This window comes from Otolemur garnettii, unplaced genomic scaffold (assembly GCF_000181295.1).
Source record: "Otolemur garnettii isolate 467f Iridium unplaced genomic scaffold, OtoGar3 scaffold00164, whole genome shotgun sequence".
NCBI classification, from domain to species: domain Eukaryota; kingdom Metazoa; phylum Chordata; class Mammalia; order Primates; family Galagidae; genus Otolemur; species Otolemur garnettii.
In genome coordinates this window covers 2,567,794-2,590,169 of record NW_003852559.1, presented here as the reverse complement: position 1 = coordinate 2,590,169, position 22,376 = coordinate 2,567,794, and the positions used below count along the sequence as shown (strand labels likewise).

Genomic DNA, 22,376 nt, shown 5'->3' with positions numbered 1-22,376 from the left:
GAAACTGGACCCGCAACTTTTACTACTTACAAAAATTGATTCAAGAAGATTTAAATCTAAGACGTGAAATGATAAAAATCCTAGAAGACAGTGTGGGAAAAACTCTTGAAGATGTTATCCTGGGGAAAGATTTTATGAAGAAGACTTCCACAATAATTGCAAAAACAAAAATAAACAAACGGGATTTAATTACAATGAAAGGCTTCTGCACAGTTAAGGACACAACAATTTAAGCAAACAGACAACCTTCAAAATGGGAAAAAATATTTGCATGTTATGATTTTGACAAAGGCCTGATAACTAGAATCTATAAAGAATTCTAATTAGTCAATAAAGAAAGAGCAAACAATCCCATCTATCACTGGGCAAAAGACATGAATGGAACCTTCTCTGAGGAAAATAAATGAATGGCTAACAAACACATAAAAAAATGCTCATCATCCCTAATCATCATAAAAATGCAAATCAAAAGCACCCTGAGATATCACCTAACTCCAGTAAGATTAGCCCACATCACAAAGTCCCACAGGTGCAGATGCTGGTATGGATGTAGAAAGAGGGGAACACTTACACTGTCAGTGGGACTGAAAACTAATACAGCCTCTTTGGAAAGAAATATGGAGAATCCTCAAAGCACTCAAATTAGAACTCCCATTTGACCCTGCACTCCCATTACTAAACACCTACCTAGAAGAAAAAAAATCATTTTATCATAGAGACATTTGTACTAAATTGTTTATTGCAACTCAATTACAGTCAACAAGATGTGGAAACAACCTAAATTATCATCAACTCAGGAATGGATTAACAAACTGTGCTACATGTAACCATGGAATACTATTCAGCCATAAAAAAGATGGTGACTTTACATGGTTTGTATTAACCTGGATGGAGTTGAAACACATTCTTTTTAGTAAAGTATCACAAGAATGGAAAGCAAATATCCAATGTATTCAGTACTAATGTGAAGCCAGTATACTACCTAATTCACGCCAACGTAGGAATAAAACTCACTTCAATTCAAGTGGGGGTGGGGGAACCAATAAATCAGGGGAGGGAAGACTGGTGTGCAGCCACTTAATGGGCACAATGGAGAGGTGTATGGCCCAACTTTTGAGTGTGGGACACAACTATAAGATGCACTCTACCTAGCAAATTCAAATATTATGACCTGATAGTTTATGCCTTCACATTAACCTCAAATAAAGAAAAAAAGAAATAAAAACAAATCAGGAGGCAATCACATTACCAGATTTCAGGTTAGACTACAAGTTATAGTGATCAAAATAGCATGGTACTGGCACAAAAATAGGGACATAAATTTATGAATTAGAGTAGAGAATCTGGAGATGAACCTAGCCACATATCATCATTTGATTTTTGATAAGCCTAACAAAAGCATGCACTGGGGAAAAGAATCTTTATTTAATAAATGGTGCTGGGAGAACAGATCAGCCACAAGTAGAAGACTGGAACTGGACCCACACCTCCCACCACTGAGAAAAATTTATTCTCACTGGATGAAAGATTTAAATTTGAGACACAAAACAGCAAAAATTATAGAATAGAGTATGGGGGAAATGCTTGACAATATTGGCCTAGGAAACTATTTTATGAGGAATTACCCCCACCTCCTTAGATTTGGTCAACCAAAAAAGCTTCTGCACAGCTAAGGATATCACAACCAAAGCAAACAGCCAGCCTTTGGAATGGGAGAAGATTTTTGCTTGTTACAAATCTGACAAAGGCATGATAACTAGAATCAACAGAGAACTCAAATTAACAAGGAAAGGGCAAACAACCCCATTCCTAAGTGGGCAAGAGACTTGTACAGAAACTTCTCTGAAGATGACAGAAGAAAGGCCAAAAAACACATGAAAAATGCTCATGCTCTTTAATCATCAGAGAAATGCAAATCAAAACCACTCTAGGACTATTACTTAACTCCAGTAAGATTAGTCCAAATCACAAAGTCTCAAACTTGCAGATGCTGACAAGGATGTGGAGAAAAGGAAACGTTTCTACACTGCTCCTGGGATTACAAACTGATACGACCTTTATGGAAAGAAGTATGGAGAATTCTAAAAGAACTAAAAGTTGACCTTCCATTTGATCCTGCAATCCCATTGCTAGGTATCTACCAAGAAGAAGAAAAAAAAATTTTAGCACAAAGACATTTGCACCAGAATGTTTATTGCAGCTTAATTCATAATTACCACAAGTAGTCAAAGTAACCCAAGTGCCCATCAATCCATAAATGGATTAACAAACTGTGGCATATGTGTACCATGGAATACTATTCAGCCATAAGAAAAGATGGAGACTTTACATCTTTTTTGTTTACCTGGATGGAGCTGAAACACATTCTTCTTAGTAAAGTATGTCAAGAATGGAAAAAAAAAATATCCAATGTGCTCAATACTAATATGAAACCAATATATAAACAATTACACAACCACATGAATGATGAAACACAAATATAGTCCAGAAAGAGGGAGGGATGAGGAAAGAGAGGGTAGGAGGAGGGGATAGGACCATTGATGGGAAGAAGGAGGGCAATTGGTGGGATCTCACACAATGTGCACGAAGTGAGGGTATTCAGCACGCCCCTGGGTGAAGGGCTGTTCTACAACTTGAGCTTTACCTTGGAAGTGAGAACAATGTAACCTAAAAATGTGTTCCCTCATATTAATTTGAAATAAAAAGTAAACAAATATATATCCTTTTCTTACATAGGGGTCCTAAACACACAACTGACTACCTGCAACCAATTAAAACTACCTTGAGCTTTTGATCAGCACAATTGCTTACAAATCTGTGGATGTTTGAAATTCATAATGTAGCTCCTGTCATTGAAAATTTCTTTTGTTTTAATTAATTATTTTTTATTAAATCATAACTTTGTACATTGATGCATTTATGGGGTTCAGGGTACTGATTCAATATACAATGTGAAATGTTTACATTGAACTAAATAACACATCCATCACAATTATACTCATTTCTTAATAGTTTTGAAATGTGCCATTGCATCATGCACATTAGGTGAGGTCCCCCCAAACGCCCTCCCTCCTCCTATATCCCCACTCCCCTCCCCTCTCTTTCCTCTTCCCTTCTACTTTCTGGACTATAGTTATGTTTTGCCATTTACATGAGCATGTAGGTGGTTATATATTGATTTCATAGTAGTATTGAGTACATTGGATACTTCTTTTTACATTCTTGAGATACTTTACTAAGAAGAATATGTTCTAGCTCCATCCAGGTAAACATAAAAGATGTGATGTCGCCATCTTTTTATGGCTGCATAGTATTCCATGGTGTACATATACCACAATTTGGTAATCCATTCATGGGTCGATGGGCACTTGGCTGTTTCCATGTCTTGGCTATTATGAATTGGGCTGCAATAAACATTCTGGTGCAAACATCTTTGTTGTAAAATAATTTTTGATCATCTGGGTATATATCTAGTAGAGGAATTGCAGGATCAAATGGTAGGTCTACTTTTAGTTCCTTGAGTATTCTTCAAACTTCTTTCCAAAAAGGTCATATTAGCTTGCATTCCCACCAGCAGGGTAGTTTTCCCTTCTCTGTGCATCCACACCAACATCTGTAGTTTTGGGATTTTGTGATGTGGGCTAATCTTACTGGAGTTAGACAATATCTCAAAGTGGTTTTTATTTGCATTTCTCTGATGATTAAAGATTATGAGCATTTTTTTTCATGTGTTTGTAGGCCATGAGCCTGTCTTCATCAGAGAAGTTTCTGTTCAAGTCTCTTGCCCACATAGAAATGGGGTTATTTATTCTTTTCTTATTGATTAGTTTGAGGTCTCTGTAGATCTAGTTATCAGACCTTTGTCAGAAGCATAACCTGAAAAAATCTTCTCCCATTCTGAAGGTTGTTTGTTTGCTTTGCTCACTGTGCTCTTGGCTGTGCAAAAGGTTTTTAGTTTGATCAGATCCCAGTAATGGATTTTTGGTGTTGCTTCAATTGCCTGGGGGGTCTGATACCCAAACCAGGAAAGGATCCAACAAAGAAAGAAAATTATAGGCCAATATCATTAATTAATATCAATGCAAAAATATTTAATAAGATCTTAGCAAACTGGATTCAACAACACATCAAAAAAACTATACACCATGATCAAGTTGGTTTTATTCCAGGGTTACAGGGTTGGTTCAACATACGCAAATGTATAAATATAATACATCACATCAATAAAATAAAAAACAAAGACCATATGATTCTCTCAATTGATGCAGAAAAAGCCTTTGATAATATCCAGCATCCTTTCATGATCAGAATTCTTAAGAAAACAGGCATAGAAGGGACATTTCTTAAACTGATAAAGGCCATTTACAGCAAACCCACAGCCAATATCATATTGAATGGTGTAAAATTGAAAACATTTCCACTAAGATCAGGAATGAGGCAAGGATGCCCAGTCTCCACTGCTATTTAACATAGTAATGGAAGTCTTAGGTGTCTTAATCAGGCAAGAGAAAGTGATCAAGGGTATCCAAATAGGGTCAGAGGAGATCAACCTCTCACTCCTCACTGATGACATGATCCTATACCTGGAAAATCCCAGGAACTCAACTTCAAAACTCTTAGAAGTGATCAAGGAATACAGCAGCATCTCAGGATACAAAATCAATACTTACAAGTCAGTAGCTTTTATATACGCCAACAATAGTCAAGCTGAAAAAACAATCAAGAACTCTATTCCTTTTACAATAGTGCCAAAGAAGATGAAGTATCTGGGAATTTACCTAACAAAGGATGTGAAAGATCTCTATGAAGAGAACAAGGAAACTTTGAGAAAAGAAATAGCTGAAGATGTTAACAAATGGAAAAATATACCATATTTATGGCTGGGAACAATCAACATTGTTAAAATATCCATACTACCCAAAGCAATCTACAGATTTAATGCAATCCCTTGCAAGCACCATTGTCTTACTTTAAAGAACTTGAAAAAATAGTACTTCATTTTATATGGCATCAAAAAAAACCTCAAATAGCAAATACATTACTTAGAAATAAGAACAAATCAGGAGATATCACATTATCAGACTTCAGGCTATACTATAAATCTATATTGATCAAAACAGCATGGTTCTGGCACAAAAACAGAGCAGTAGGTTTATGGAACAGAATAGAGAACCAAGAGATGAACCCAGCTTCTTATCATCATTTGATCTTTGACAAGCCAATCAAAAATATTCAGTGAGGGAAAGACTCCCTATGTAACAAATGGTGCTGGGTGAACTGGCTGGCGATCTGTAGAAGACTGAAATTGGACCTCCCACCTTTCACCATTAACAAAAATTGATCCTCACTGGATAAAAGATTTAAACTTAAGACATGAAACTATAACAATACTGGAAGAGAGTGCAGGGAAAACACATGAAGAAATTGGCCTGGGAGAATATTTTATGAGGAGAATTTCACCTTTACTTCTTCTCATGTTCTTCACAAAACTGTTAACTTGTAATTGTTCTTTCTCTTTTTATTTCCATGATTGAAAATTCTTTTACCTGGTCTTTATCACTGCACCTTTATTCTTAAACCACCTTAGATGAATACTTCACTGATCTTTTCTAAGACAAAATATGTGTTGACATATAAGTGTTAGAGAGGGAAAAAAAATGCTGGTTTTAAAAGCCAGCCTCCTCCCCTCCCCAGAAAAGGGAAAAGAAAGAAAAACAAAGCAATGACATTTTTCAATTCAATTTTTAGTGGAGTTCTAATGACATGATAATAATTGCACACAGATGGTAATTTCTACAAAAGGTGCAAGGAAAATGAACAGCATAACACTTTCCTGCTTACCCTTCAGAAACACAACCACCCCCATTCTCTTTCTCATAGCAGCAATGTGGTGGCTCCCATTTTTAGCATCCTGAGCTACAGCTGACTGAATGGGGTTTTGAACAATAAACAGAGTTGACAAGACAAGAACAAGGGCATTCCAGTTAAGGACAATGTGTACAGTGTACAACAATGACATGCAGAAACCATCAAAAATAGGGGTGGGAGTGATGAATGCGGATCGGAGACTGAGGCTTTGCAGGTAGGTTGGCACCAAATTTGGAGGGCTTCATGTGCCACGTGAAGGAATCTCACCTGAACACTTAGGTAACAGCAAACCATTGGCAACCTTTCTTCTGTGTCCAGTCACTTCCTATGCCTCCTTCTCCTGTGTGCATTCAGGTTGAGAAACACAGTCAGCTGTACCTCTCTGACTTTTTCCATATCCATTTGTAGCACGTTTCTACAATTCAGTCCCTTTAGCCGCCCGATTCTCCGGTTCTGTGTATGTGAAATTGCTCTGGGCATGAAGAAAGCCATGACTAATTCAAAAGAAGCCTATTAGAGTGGAACTTTTGAAGACTTTTTTCAAGCAATTGAAAAATAATGAAGCATTCAGGAGAAAAAAAATACCCGTCAACTTTGGAAGCCAAGGGTGTTTGTTTTTTTTAAAGCCATGTGTCATTTTTTTATTCCTGTGCAATTTTCCTCTATGGTTTATTTTTTAAACTGGTCTTGTTTTATGCACCAAACTTGACTTCAAATCAACTAAGTTGCAGAATGTTTCGTTCTTTCAGTCCCTTCTGCTTTCCTAATAAGGACTTCCACTGCAGAGAAAACTGCTCCCTAGAATTTTACCACATGATCCAATCAAAAGTGTGCGTGCTCCTCTCAAGGCAGGGAGCGCTGTCTGTCACTAGGGGCCCACATGCTGTGGGACCAACAGAAATGTGGCAAACTGTGTAGAACTTGAACAGTAGACAAAATAAAATCCTGTCGGCTGGCCTCATAAAATTGGGGTGTGTTCTATCCCTGCAGGTTTCCTTTTTGGAGGGCGCCGAGTGTTGCTCATATTATCATTTAGCTTGTTGACGTTGTCAGCAATAGGAAAACAGGTGGCTGTTGCCCTGAGTGGAGGCTCTTTCAAATTATTCATTAAAGTCACTAGTTCTGTCACACCACTTTTCAACACAAATGTGTCAACATCAAGACCGTTGGGTGTTTACCAGGCTTCATGAAATCTGGAGGTCTTGATAGTTTTATCACTTTAATTTTGCCACACAATTCAGTAACGATGGATTTAAACAAACGTATTTATAGTACAGTTGAAAGTCTCGTGGTAAAAATAGATACAAGATCAATCCTCACGCATCCTAATTAACTTTTGCTTGGTCTTAGGAGCACGGTATTCCCACGGACATGGGCTACGCAGTGGCCCCTCACCATTCAGGCGTCTACCCTGTACACGTTCAGCTTTATGAGGCCTGGAAGAAGGTTTGGAATATTAAAATCACCAGCACTGAAGAATATCCTCATCTGAAACCAGCGAGATACCGGAGGGGCTTTATCCACAAAAACATCATGGTGAGCTTACTCCGGTATGCATAGGGTACCACCAGGTCTGCCAGATTTATAGTCCTCATGGGAAGAAAGCAAAAAATGAGAAGAATAAATATTACAAGCATAACTGTAGGAAAAGTTCCATGCTGCAAGAAACATATTTGTCATATCAAAAGTTGTTTTAATTAAAGTCATTTCTATTCTTCCAATATGACTAAAATAAATTATTTCTAACTGACACTGCTACTGGAAAGCAGGCAGTGATGTTAAAATCCTAAGAAAATGTTACATCTAACTGGAAGATGATTTTTAGTAACCACCATTTCTTTGGAAAGTTGTTTAGTATGTAAAACGAACACCAACTCTGTCTATATTAACCAGGCTGCCCTTTTACAAGGCAAACTATGTTCTTCTCTTTCCATGCGATGCTAAAAAAAACTCCACTATTTGTAGAGAGAAGCCATATGTGAAGTCCTGCCTGGTTATTAACAGATAATAATATAGAGTACAAATGACAGATGATGTTAATTAAATCATTTACATCCATCATCTAAATCTCTCCATGGCCTCTCTGTTTCGTTCTTTTTTTTTTTTACACGGTAGCAAATCTGTATTGTTCAAATATGTAGCTAATATTTTGTGAGACCTCCAAAAGCTAATGATTGAATCCGTCTTTTCCCCAAATCAAAAAATCTGAAGATGATATAGTGAACCTCGGAATGAGCGTCTTTATTTAGACTCACACACAGGGAAGCAATGCCATGAAAAAGTACCCTAAGGGGTGAGCCGCCATAACACCCTGTCACTGTCACTGACACATCTGCAGAGAAGACTAGCCTCTAGAATAGGGGGTAACTGACTTCTTGTCAGACAATTTTCCAATGTCTACAAAAATTACAGACTGGAGTGACATTTAACTTAGATCAACTCCCATCTCAACTTTTCCTTCAATAAAAACATTATAAATGCCAGATGGGGACGTAATGGTCACATTTTGTCTCCCCTGACTTACGTACAGAAAATGAACTTACCATACCTCAAGCTGCAAGCTTTATGACCAGGGAGAGCTAAGAAAACCTGGGTGACATTTTTTATTTACCCTGAAAATCTTTTATCTGTATTTTAAATGCGAGAATCCTGCAGGTAATCAAAGCTCTCCCAGAACTCCTGTTTTGATGGAACTATCCTTGTGGTTCCACTTTTGCAGCAATCCATGGAAACTCCCTATATTTGGTTTGTGGGCTCTTGGATGAGAATTTCCAAGTGAGAAATTTTCAGCAGATAGTTTATTATGCAAGGAGAGAAGACAGGGCTAGAAGCCATCTGAATAGAGAAGTAAGTTGAGACCACAACCCTCAATGTGTCCTCCTACAGAGAGACTACAAAGAAAGAAGCAGGGAATTGAGAAGCAATTCCTGCCCTTCTACAAGGCAAACTGTATTTTTCTCTTTACCAGGGTAAGCTCAAAAATGCACTCATATTTTGTTTTATAAGATGAAGGAAAATGTTTTGATGACTCATTCACAGATCAAGCTCAGACAACCACATCATCTATTCAAACCAGCCATTGATCGTGCATTTCTCATTTCAGTTCTGTAATTCACACATCACACTGACCCCACTGACTTCCCGTTAATCCCTACATTTCATCACTAATGTCTTTATGTCTTTTTATTTCCTTTCCCATAGCCACCGGATTCACTCACTGCCTTGATTTTCACGTGCTAACTGTAGGGCTGGCTTCTACTTTGTCCGTTTACGGCTTCCATCCACTCCCCACTGCACAGACAGTGCCAACTTTTTAATCTTTCTACACCACTCCCTTTATCCTAGCCTTCCCAACCCTGATTAGTTCCAGTTGTTTCCATACCCCTTAAGGTGCTCTTTGGAGACCTGAAAACAATCTGGACCAGTGTTTTTCAAACTAACCTCGTGGCACACTTGACCCTATAGTTAAGCTACTGTGGCACACTTATATTGATCAAAAAAAAGACTGCTTTGAACGTCTCTTGAAAATAATTTAATTAATGATCTTTAAAACTTTTCCCAGCACACCAGTTGAAAACCACTGATCTGGACCTTTCTGTCATCTATTTTCTGGTAGCTTCCACAGACTTACACCAGCTAAACAGCCGATAAAAGTTTTGCCATTTCCACGTCTTTGTCATTTTTTTCTACCAAATGACCTTTTGGCCACTCTACCTATTTCTCTTCCTTTTATTCTTCAATATCAAGTCCCATATCTTATATAATTGAATATAAAGCACACTGGTATATAGCAGCTCAATACCTATCTCATACCCAACTTAGAACTGCAGGGTTGCTGTTCTCCTCTGGATTCCTATAACATGACATTCGGTAATTCCATTAGGAACATAAAAACCAATTACATTTCAAGATGTTTGAGCTCTGACCAGGGTCTCTGGGCCTCTAGTTTCATTGAATTTTCAAATGGGCAATTTTTATTCTCATTTACCAAGGGACTGATGGAAAACCAGGAGTCTCTACTCTAACCCCTGCTTGTCAAATATGACTCTCTGGAGAGAGCCAGAGACCTCTAAGATATTAGACTATTATTACATCCTGACTATGTACTTGCTATATTTAATGGAAATGCTCATCAGTAGCGACTCCCATGAATCCTGCTGACAACCCTCTAGGTGGTCTTTACTGGTAGCCCCATCAGTCCTTGTTGGCAGTTACTCCTAACTAAGGCCTTAGAGGATATTGGCTTCAGGGCCCATTACCCAAGACTCTCGTTGTCCATTTTTGTCATAATCATAATCTCCCAGTTATTGTCAGCAGCTGCAAGACACTTCATTAGCATCTTGAAGTTTGGACCTGACAGTGTTACATTCCCAGACCAGGTTGAAGGGCAGTCCACAGCAGAAGGCATAAATTCCTTCCCTACCACAAGAGAGCTGTTCCAAGGAGCATGTCCACCATTCTATATAGCACTGCATTTAAGAAGCAAGGCAATGGAATGTGACCCTTGTCACTCTCCTGACCATCTCCTTGGCCACCTGTGGTGGTCCTGTCTCCCCCAGGGCTCACAGGGACATCATACTCACAGCAGTAATCATCCCAGGAACCTGGCACTTCCTCTTTGCTGTAATCAAATTCAAATAATTTAGGAAATCGACAAAATTCAAATTCCTTTTTACTTCTCGCTCCATTTTACACAGAATATATGGGGACTCTTGAGTTCCAAAGATGATTCTGTAGGTATTCCATAATTTTCTTAGCAAGATATTCAAACTGAACCCTGAAAGTGATTCAGTTAGAGACACACAATTTTAAAATGTAACACTACCCTGGCATTTAACATCTGTGGACATTTTATTATTTGGCTTTCGGGTCTTTCTCCTTAACCTGATATATCTTAAACCCTTCAATAGAAAACGTACATCTTTGCATTGTTCACATGGACTAGCATAGAATTAGCATAAAGAACTAGCACACTAGCATGGGACGATCTCTGTGCTATGTATTAGTATAGAGTCCATAACTAATTCTGTAGAACTAACTCTATGCTCTAGGCTAGCCAAGAGTTTAGAATATGTATTAAATAAATGAATAAATGATATAGAAATCATTTAACCAAATGCTTTCCAAATTCTATTACTAATTTCTAAAACATTACATTTCTAAAACGTGTTAGGAAATATATTTAATTTGGTTAGAATGTTTTTGCATCTAGTTCTTTTTGTTATTGATTTTGTACACAGCATTGTGGAATGCATAATGGTTTTAAACATAGGCATCACCACAGCTAATTCTCTGTGCTTTAAAGTTATTTTAATTGTTTCATCAAGATAAAGGAGCTTCTAAGGATATAACTTTTACCAATCCACCAAAATAAATAAGATACATAGTTTCAGTTTATACAGCCACATGCAATGTATTGATTGATGGTGCTGAGAAACATATTATGTTTTCTAAGAAAAGTTCCTGAGGATTAGATGAAAATGTATTATAACATGCATTCAAACTAGACGAAAAAGAGCTACTATGTTTATCAAGGGTCATAAAACAGGGGAAGTCCTGGACTGGTAATACATCAAAGGCACTTACAGATCACATGTGCACTATAGAGTCAAGACAGAAAAATGAAGGTGGCCTGGCTTAGGACAGTAAGCAGAAGACCTCCCTGTGAAAGATTCCATTCCATTGATGGCTCTCTGAAGTATAGTCATTAATTTTCTGCTACTTCTTTGCTATAGTGACAAAAACAGGTCACCATGAAATAATTATATAAGACTTAGCTGAAGACTCTACCGTCTTGCCCAGCCTTAGTTCGCACCTTCCTCTATAATCACATTGATCTTTTACCAGGAAATCTATAAAAACTTGAAAAAAATCTCTTTATCATAAATGTATATAATTAAAGAAAATAATAGCTTCCCTATACAAAGGCTGAAAAGGCGAGCTTTTACTAAGTGACCTTTCATCATTTTGTTTGTCACACTTTCTAAAAATTACTTACCAAATGGGTAATTTCTTTCTCACCTTTGGAGCTGGCAGGCTTCACACTTAGAATGTGGAGCAGCTACCTGAGCCTTCAGTGGTCCTTTCAGACTAGAGCAGATACTGTGATTTGTGTCTCAAATATTTTGTCTGATATAAAATGTCATTTCCTAAGAAGCATGTTAAGTTGATCATTGACTTCATTTTCCAGTGCATGTATAGAATTTGGCAGAAGCTGAAATTCTTTAAATTTTTGCCTACTAAGATTACATTGTAGCACGGACAACGCCAATATTTTTAAAGTCTCATTTTTACTTTACTATTTTTACTATCCTAGGCTTCATAATAGAAGTATTGAATTTATGATTTTAAAAAGATACATGGCTAAAAAGTTCAAAGCCTATTTTAGTTTTAAAATATATCTTAAAAAAATTAAATAAAATAAATAAAATACACATTCCATTGTCATTACTATACTTCCGGGCTAATATCACCCTGTCTCTTCCAGAGGGTGAAGGATTGTCTTGGCCCTAGTGAGAGCGGTCTAATGACACCAGCTTGTGCATCATATTCCATGGGAACAAAGCTAAATTTCAACAAATTAATTGATGGAACTCATTCCTTTTTTTTTTTTTCTTTTGAGACAGAGCCTCAAACTGTCACCCTGGGTAGAATGCTGCGGCATCACAGTTCACAGCAACCTCCAACTCCTGGGCTTAAGCGATTCTCTTGTCTCAGCCTCCCAAGGCACCTGCCACAAGGCTCAGCTATTTTTTGGTTATAGTTGTCATTATTGTTTGGCAGGCCCAGACTGGATTCAAACCCGCCAGCTCTGGTATATGTGGCAGGTGCCTTAGCTGCTTGAGCTACAGGCGCCGAGCAGGAACTTATTCCTCATTAACTTTTCCTTCAGGTTCTTCCAAGACAAACCTGTGGACTTTTCACTCACACAATTTTCTACAAAGAGTATCCCGGAGGTCCTAAAGAGCTGGATAAGAGTATCCAAGGAGGGGAACTTTTCTTCACTGTAGTCCTCAACCCCGTAAGTATTCCAAATCATTCTTGAAATTAATAATGAAAAATGATCAAATGAGTGAAAATTACCCCAACAAAGAGGCAAGGGACTGGGTAGTCATCAGCTCCATCAATATGGAGTTCTAGCCCTAACCCAGCAGTAACAGCTACGTGGAACCACATCTGGAAACTGTCAATAGCGTGGGAAACTCCCAGCAGAACCAGGGAAGTGTTCCCGCAGATCCTCCTCGGTACCGGAGAGTGACCAGAATTTAGAGATTCTTGCTTTTATGGAGAATAAAACTATAAAACACTCCTGTTTCCAATGGGGACCAGTTTATTAATGTGTTTGTTTGTTTGTTTTTAATCTAGGCAACCATTCTTGTTATCCTTTTTTTCTATTTAAAATTAGTGTATAAGCAAAGTGATAGAGGAGTGACATAAGCAAATAAGTCATAGTTTCCACATTTTTGTTAGATCTGGTCTTGCTAGGTCACTGACTGAGGCAGAGTATCCCATTTAAAGGGCTGCTGCTTTACTCCCGATACTAGTGTGTCAGCTCCGCAGTGAATCCTTTGCACACGTACCTGCTTGAGGCAAGTTTTAGGAAGTTGTGTGGAGAAGGAACTCACTGAACTAAGCCGTACAAGGAAAAGAATGGATTTGATTTCCTTTTGGAAAATTGCTAGCTTAAGAAGGAAAGATAAGTTTATTTATCAGGAGATGTGTGGGTTTGCCCCTAGCATTAGCAATATTCAAGATGAAAAAAATGTAATTATCTCCAACTGTGAAAAAGTGTCTAAGAGTAAAAAATGTTGAATAAGGTAGAGAGTACAATTTGAAAGACCCCTTTCTCGATCTTGGGTCAGAAGTCTTGCAAATACAATTGCAGACACTGTGTTCTTGTTATTCTTGTATTCATCTATTCGTTCTATTCTTGAGTTCCTAGAAAATGGGATAGAAGTGAGGGTAACTCATCTTTGGGTAGAATCTATATGTATATTCAAAAATCAGCATACTTTGAAGTAATGTGGCATTTGGCCCTTTGGAAATTTATCAATATTCAGATCCCTAAAATACAAATAACTCTTATTTATACATCAGAAATCATCATAAGCGCCTACCTAAAGAATCAGTTGAAACACTCTTAAAATACTAACATTTTGCTAATTATTTTAGACATTTTAATTTATCATCTATAAAATTCTGATGTACATTTTCTTTCCTCATATAGCCATAGGGCTATGAATCATCTATTTGATTCTCTTAACCAGGAATTGCTTTGGTGCTTAAGAAGTTCCTGATAGTATTGTTATTTCAGAATTTCTAAACCAACTGAGTTTCATTTAACATGGAAGAAATTCAATATTAAGTCACTCATGTGCAATAGATTTATGCTAGGAATTACACTGATTTGTGATAAGAAATCTTAGGCCTTTCATTGGTTAAAAAACAAATTATTTCCTTAATTTAAAAAACTCATAGTAAAGCTGTGTTAATCTTGCACACTAATGGGACTTACTGAGCAAACTTGTTTGCAGACTCCACTACTTTGCACGCCTTTATCAATCATCTTTGGCAGTTTTATTTGTCTTGATGAGGAGATGCCTACGGAAGAAAGAGGAGGAAAGGAACGTCACAAACTTATTCTTTCCAGATTTAGAAAACCCCCAGTGGATAGTTACTTTCAGAAAAACACTAGAATTCAACACAAATAACAAATCCTTTCATCCATCACAAGACAGAGGAGGAATCCAAAATTAACTTAATCTGGCACACCACAGCGAATATTGGAAACGGTTCTCTTTCCCTGAGACACGTGGTTGAGAAGCCCACATGGAGACTCAGCCCAAGCCTCACCAAAGGAAAGACGGCTGCTATTAACAAGTGATGTCCACTTTGCAGAACAGGGTAAGGAGCAGAAGCACGGCTCCCACAAATCCTCCATTTCGAAATTAAATGCTTAGATAAAGTCTGTGTTGAAATTGAGAAAGATCCGGGTGTAGTGAGGCATGCTAATAATACAGCAGATAACATTCTTTATTAGGTCAGAATGAGAACGAGAAAACCTTGATGGAAGCAAAATATACAACAGGTGCAGAAAACACACAAATTTTAATCACAGTGGATTTGAAAGATAGCCGTGGTACATTCAAGTAATACCCCACAGGCCTCAATTAGAAGTGCCATTTTCTAAAAATTGCCAAATGAGGCTATTGTTTGCTACAAATAGGTAGATTTGTCTTCGAAACATGACACTCAAATACATTCAATTGCATGTAAGCTGAAAATGAAAACATAAGCAGGTTGCATTTTGCTTTTTTTTTTTAGTATGGTTTTATATTTTTCTCCTGTAATAGCAAGGTGCTGTAATAACTTTCACCAGTACTGGAGCGAGAGGTGGCTGTAACAAGGTGACTCTCAGAGTCAAACTGAATAGATCACAGCAAAATTAAAGACTCTTTAAACACAGTAACTCTCTGGCCTAAAATGTCCTACTGTTACTGAAGTATTTTTAGTTACAAAGGAAAGAAGTGTCAATCAAGTGAATGAATAAAAATAAAAAGTGATAAAGTCCAATGCTAGCCCTGAGTAAGGGAGAGAACACCTTGGCCATTTAAATGGCCATTCCTAATGTGATGGGTGGACACCCCTGATGTAGACTGGATGCAGAGGTTGTTTTCTGGCTGTTGTTTTGTGTTTTTCTTGTTTGTTTGGGTTTTGAAGTTGATTGTTTTTCAAAATATTAAGAGGATACAAATGTTTTTGTTCCATGGCTAGACTGTAATGCTGAAGTCAGGGCTTTTCAGTGAGCTCACCACCAGGAGAGTGTTCATTGTACCAGACAGGTAGGTTTACCCCTCACTCCTGCCCGCCTTCTTAGCTTCCAATGCCTTTACCTCTTTTAACGCCCATGGGTACCCATAGTTTAGCTCTCACTTGTTCGTGAGAACATGTGGAAACTGTTTTTCCATCCTTGAGATACTTCACTTAGGATGATGCTCTCCCAATCCATCCATGTGCATGCAGAGGTTTTGATTACCAGACTTTGAGTTTCAGATCCAGGTGGGAGGTAGACCTACCAGGTTATCTGATGATAACGATTTCAATTCTTCTCATTCTACTTTTCCTGATTCTAAACTCAACCAGAAACTTCCCTTCCTCATTATGATTTACTGTGCTATGGAGATCCTACTGTAGGAAAACGATGTGTTAGGAACTCAAAAGGATCTTCATTAGCGATATAATTTTATAAATTTTCTTCTAATTGATGACTATTTCCCATGCATCTTGACTACCAGGAAAGGGCCCTCTGATTGTATAGTCAGTAATTCTGCAGTATTTCAGTTTCTGTCTAATTTACAATTTCTCATTTCAAACTAATAAATTCCAAATAGCCTTTTTAAAAATTAATTGCTTTCATGGGCTTTGCTAATTTGCTCTGCCCCTGAGAAATGGATTCTTGTCAGTGTGCTAAAGCAAGCTTCATAGACTGTCAGGCTGAGGAACAGACTTAAAGTATTTGTTGATTTATTCAACATGGAAGAAATTACCTTGTAAGATGCCATGGGACAGAGCCACTGGAAGCATGTAGTGTCACTATTAGCTACATAGCCACACACATGCACACAGTAGGAAACTTCTACACAAACATGTAATACACTCGAACACAAATACTCTTGATCAATTCACAATTCTACAGCATACCCTTATCTATATATATTTTTTAATAGTGAGTATCTACTTACTTTAGGTACCTATATAAAATAATATGTAGAAGGATATTAAGAACTAAAATTTATAAAAATGACCAAAAATGTGCCTTCTCTCAATAAATAAAATCTTATAAAATGTATGGCATCTACAAAAGGATAATGTGCTAAGGGGAATCGTTCTGGTTTGGACAGGATTATACCCCTTGTGGGAGCCATATTATCATCCCCACTCTCAACAAAAATGTCCCTTTTTAGCTTCAGTCTTCTTATTTCTAAACACAAGCTATTATGAAGCTTTGCTCATGCTCTGTTAAATGACAGACTAGGTATTGAGTAATTGACAGTTGATACATGCTGATATGTTTCACTGAACATGCTTGATGATAATGTCAGGCCTTACTTTATTTATCAACCCCCCAAAATTGACAACAAGGATTGTGGATTGCCACAAGATTCATGCTCTTCCCACACGTGCTTGGACTTGAAGTGGAGCAAACTCCCAGCAGCATAGCAGTATTATACTTTCCTCATCAAACCTTTAGCCATCCCACAGAAGCATTAGCGGATCCCTTTATGCTCACATTGGATTAAATGCCTTTGTCTCTTTGTCTCTCAGTTTATTATAGCATCTTCCCATTATACCATCCATACCCTCCTCTCTAAGTCTCTGAAAGCTAAAATTCTAACTTGGGCTTGTCTTATTAAAGAAGAAACATAAACATGATTGTGAGTAGAGTATATGTCTTAAACTAAGAATGACACGTGAGTAGATTACAAGTAAAACAATATTCACCCAAGGAGATAGGCTGTATACATAGAAATTAACCCACAGAGAAATATTTTTAAAAACTGTAATTTGCATGTGTGTAGATAATGTGTGCTTACCTATAAATTTCATCTAAAAGGAAATAACTTTTTGTCCTAATGGGAAGTTTTGTGTTTCTTTCTTTCCTTATTAACTAGTCCTAGAAAACAGTCTGACAACAGAACATAATAAATAAATGATAACAAGAATAATGTTAGACAGTAGGAAAGTAATTCTTGAATATGCCTAATAATGAGTCGGGGCACTTGTTTAAAACAAACCCAGACTTAATGCATCAGAAGCCTCAGGGGAGAGTTTTTAGGCTCTGTATACTTACCGTGTGAGTCTTATGATCAGGCAAATTCGAGAAATAGTGCAGAGTAAGAAGACGTAGAAATACTTTTGTTAATCAGCATTTCCAAAAACTGCTATAGAAATTGTGGACCTAGGACCAAGCATCAGAATTGAAAATGACCCCAAATCTGCAGTAGGACTTAGAAAACCAGTAAGAATTAATGTTTTTCTAAGAGACTAGAGAACTCTGGCTTGAACTGGATCTTGAAACAGAGTTAGCTTTTATCAATCCTTTAAAACTTAGCTTAAGGGTCACCTTCCTTAGGAAACCTTCTCTCCTGTGATTTAGAACCCACCCCCACCCTCATGTTCCTGTAGCACAGCGGTTCTCCACCTGTGGGTCACAACCCACAGGAACCGTATTAAAGGGCCGCGGCATTAGGAAGGTTGAGAACCACTGCTGTAGCATCTTCTGCAGACTCTTCCAAACTGTCTATTATCCTGCTTTGTAATTGTAAGTTTGCTATTAAGCTGTGTGCTTCTGGTGGTAAAGACTGTGTCTTTCATTTCCAAACTATCCCTAGTACCTCTATTTTATTTAACATACATTTATTAAGGAAGAGAAGCTGGCTTTTCAAATGACTTAATTTAAAAAATTGAATATTTAAAAGAAAGGGAATCTGAGCCCTGGTGAGATAATTCTCAAAAGTTTCGGTGAAACTGTTTCCTAAGTTAAGTGGATCTGAATGATGTATTGCGATATACCATTATATTACAATTACACGTGTAGTTGTCTTGCTGTACAGAGAATTGTTTCTGTTGAGTTCCTCTAGTTTAAGGACTAGAGACTCCCCCAAGTTACCTGAAGTGATGAGTAAATCTGACTCCAGAAAGCTGAGCATTCAGGGATCACAGAACCTAGAGGGTGTTCTGAGTTCAAGGCAGCTCAAAGGTCAATAAAAATGAGAAATGTTAATATTAATCTTCCCTTAGCACTTTAACAGGAGCCCCACAGATGATTTTCATGTGGCTAATTTTCTCTTTTCTCTACTACTGACTACATCTACAGAGGGGGCCAAAAAATGTACACACATTTTAAGAAAGTAAAAACCTGCATTAAATTCACAATACTCCAGTCACGCTTGGCTTCTGCCATTGTAAGAGGTGCTTAATGTGACTTGTATTCATCTCTTGTTACCAGTAAAGATTGAGTATTATAATTTCAAAGCAGTTGCTTTCTTTCTTAAAATGTGTATCCTCTTTTTGGCACCCTCTGTGTGTGCCTTCTCTCCCTCCGTGGTGCTGCAGGTTGATGGTTTCTGCACTCTCCTTAATTAATCTTACACATTCCCCAGTGGGAGTGCACCAGATGTTCTCCATATCCAGCTTCGGCTTCAGTTCTGACTGCTGACGGCCTCATCCTCCTGGGAATTCTCAGGTCACATTTCCAAGCAAAGGAATTTATGTGATCTAACTCGCCTTTTTGAGTCAGCTCATCCATATCTGTCCTGGCCTGCAGGGAAGGGGCCGTTCTTGGTTCATTTCTCCACAGTGCTCCCACCCTTACCTTACAACTATGACTGAGTAACGGCTGCCTAAGGGTTGTCCTTCCTGCAGAGGTTGGCCAGGGGCCGGCACTAGGGCAGCTGTCTAGCTTAGATCTGGGACCTGTGGAAACAGTCATTATGCTCTCCAGCCAATTCCAGAGATTTGGGAGTAAACTGAAACTCTTTTCAGAGGGTCTGAAGATTAATTTTGAAGCTTGTCAAGTCTAAATCAGTAATTCTCTTATGTAGGGCCAATTAATTTTATTTACCGTTGTATCGTTTCCTTGCTTCATACCCTCCTGGACATTCCAGGAAGACACACACATCTCTTATTTCATCTACTCTGTATCTTCAGCACTAGGAGTAGTTCCGAGTATTAACAAATAGTTCCCGGCCTCCAGGTGCTTAAACAGTGCTCTATAAATGAATGAATAAACATCAATGTCTAAAAAGGAGACAAAGAGTTGTTTCTGGTAAAAATAAATTATGTCCCACCCATAAAGGAATACATTCAGACATTTACAAAATGTTGTACATGTATAATGATTTTAAGGATCTTGAAAATATTCTTGATATAGTCAATAAGAAAGTAAGTTTCAGAAAAAGTAACTCTGAGCATAGAAATAAACTAGAAGGAATTCAGCAGAATGTTAGCAGTGGTTCCCCTAGATCGCGTGATTGAAGATGATTTCCATGTTTTTTTTCTGATTTATATAACATGTCTACAATAAATACCTTACTCTTACTACCAGAAACTTCACACACATACACACATGCACAGATATATCATAAATGCAACATGGAAGACAATAAAGAATTATCTGATGGTGAAGTACATAAGATGGAAATATTTTATGTTATCGATATGTTGGGGTTAGGATTAATGTATCCTCAGATCTGATTGTTCTCTCTCTGTAAGTCTCACATGTTGCTTAAGACCTGCCTGACAGTGTGGTCACTGTGTGTGCAGCTTCTCTACTGAATCACAGGGCGTTCTCGTCACAGGAATGATCCATGTGTGTTTTATTTTTGTACTTCCCATTGTGTCTAGATCAATGTTTGGAATCATAAGAGGTCCCTAATTTTTTTAAATGATTGACTAAATGCATGAAGCGTTACATTTCAGGGGCATGACTTGATCTATGGTGTATCCAAATGTGCATAGTAACAAACCTGGTTTTAATAAAACTACACTCTGGCAGATTCTCTGCTTGCAAGTAAGTGAAACTTAGAATTCAAAAAAATTTTAAGTGGCCCTAAATCTTTAGCAGTGTCTCACAAATGATGATGAATTTGCCTGACATATAACAATGAACTATTAAAGCTGGAAAAGACAGGAAAGTTTACTTACTCGATCTCCTAACTTTAAGTAAGGAATAGAAATTCCAGTGAGACAACCTGGCTGGCTCAAGGTTACTTCTGTCGTATTCCAATGAGAAACCTATCCTTCCTGACTTAGTTCAGGGCTTCTACTATTACAACACAGGGCTCTTACACTCCAGGATAAAATGGCCTTACTGTGATATGCATTCTCTCTTAATGTGATTCATTTACCTGGTACTGGAAATGTGTGAATGGTTAAAAATGTCACACCATTATCTAGGAGAAAGCAATCCCTCTCCATGTTGGGTAAAAAAGCAAAAATGAGTGCTTTTGATAAAAGTTGCAATAAGCAGTTGTCACTAACGGAAAATGTCTAATGTACTTTTGAAGAACTACGGTGTGTCTCAAAACTTGCTCCAAAAGTCACTAGACATAGAGAAAATGGGAAATTGAAGCTAAATGTTCCTTTATTTACAACATACTCATTACTGAATTTTACAAAGTCTTTACAAGATACTCTCTACATGTTGGCCACCTCTTTGTAGAGCTATCCTACCCAGCAGAGCATGGTACTGGCACAAGAACAGAGTCAGAAATGAACAGAAAACCTAGATACTGCCATCTGATCTTTGACAAAGCAGACAATACACATAACATACACTGGGGAAAATAATCCCTATTCAATAAATGGAGCTAGGAAAATTGGATAGCCACATGCAGAAGACTCAAACCAGATCCACACCATGCACAAAAATTAAGTCAATGAATAGCAGACCTAAGTCTAAGGCATGAAACTATAAGAATTCCAGAATTAATGCTGAAAAAACTCTTACGGACATCATGCTTAGGCAAAGAATTGATGAAGAAGACCCCAAAGGCAATCATGGAAATGTCAAAAATTAACTAATTAGACTTGATGATTAAATTAAAAAGTATCTGTACAGCCCAGGAAACAATCAATAGAGTGAATATACAACCTACAAAATGAGATAAAATATGCACATGCTATAGATGCACGAAAGGGCTGATAATCAAAATCTATGTAGAACTCAAGCAAATCAGCCATTAAAAAAATCAGACAACCCCATAAAAAAGTGGGCAAAAGAGATGAAGAAAAGCTTTTCAAAAGAGGATCAACTAATGGCCAGTAACCATATGAAAGAATGATCAACAGTTCTAATCAGGGAAATGCAAATCAAAACCACAAGAAGATGTCATCTAACTGCAGTGAGAATGAAGAATTTTTATCAAAATTCCCAAAACAGATGCTGGTGTGGATGCAGAGAGAAAGGAACACTCTACTAGTATAGCCAGTACAGAAAGTCACATGGAGACACCTCAAAGAACTAAAAGTAGTCCTACTATCTGATCGAGCTATCCCACTTTGGGTATTTACCCTCAGGATATAAAGTCATTTTCTTAAAAAGACATGTGCACTCAAATGTTTATTGCAGCACAATTCAGAATCACAAAGATGTAGAATCAACCCAAGTGCCCATCACCACATGAGTGGATTAATAAAATGTGCTATAGAATATCACGGAGCTCTACTCAGCCATAAAAAATGGTGAATTTGTACCTTTTACAACAACCTGGATGGAAGTGGAGACCATTCTTTTAAGTGAAGTATCACAAGCATGGAAAAACAAACACCCCATGTACTCACTATTAAGTTGAGACCAATCAACACCCATGTGCACACTTGGTAGTAAAATCAACAAAAAGCAAGTAGACGCAGGTGGGGGGAAGGGATAAATTTACACCTAATGGGTACTGTGCACATGATCTGGGTCATGGGTGATGGGCACACTTACGTAACTTTGACTCAAA

The 22,376-nt window shown here is 37.6% G+C and overlaps 1 protein-coding gene across 3 annotated transcripts in view; it reads left to right on the top strand.

The window, feature by feature from the left end:
• Positions 1 to 22,376, top strand: part of NDST3 (N-deacetylase and N-sulfotransferase 3) — a 180,756-nt gene that overhangs the window by 88,197 nt on the left and 70,183 nt on the right. For all 3 annotated transcript variants that reach the window (XM_003800067.2, XM_012811560.1, XM_023519239.1), the window contains 2 exons: positions 7,219 to 7,404; positions 12,761 to 12,889. In XM_003800067.2, coding sequence (XP_003800115.1) covers positions 7,219 to 7,404; positions 12,761 to 12,889 — 315 coding nt within the window. The remainder of the gene's footprint in view (positions 1 to 7,218; positions 7,405 to 12,760; positions 12,890 to 22,376) is intronic.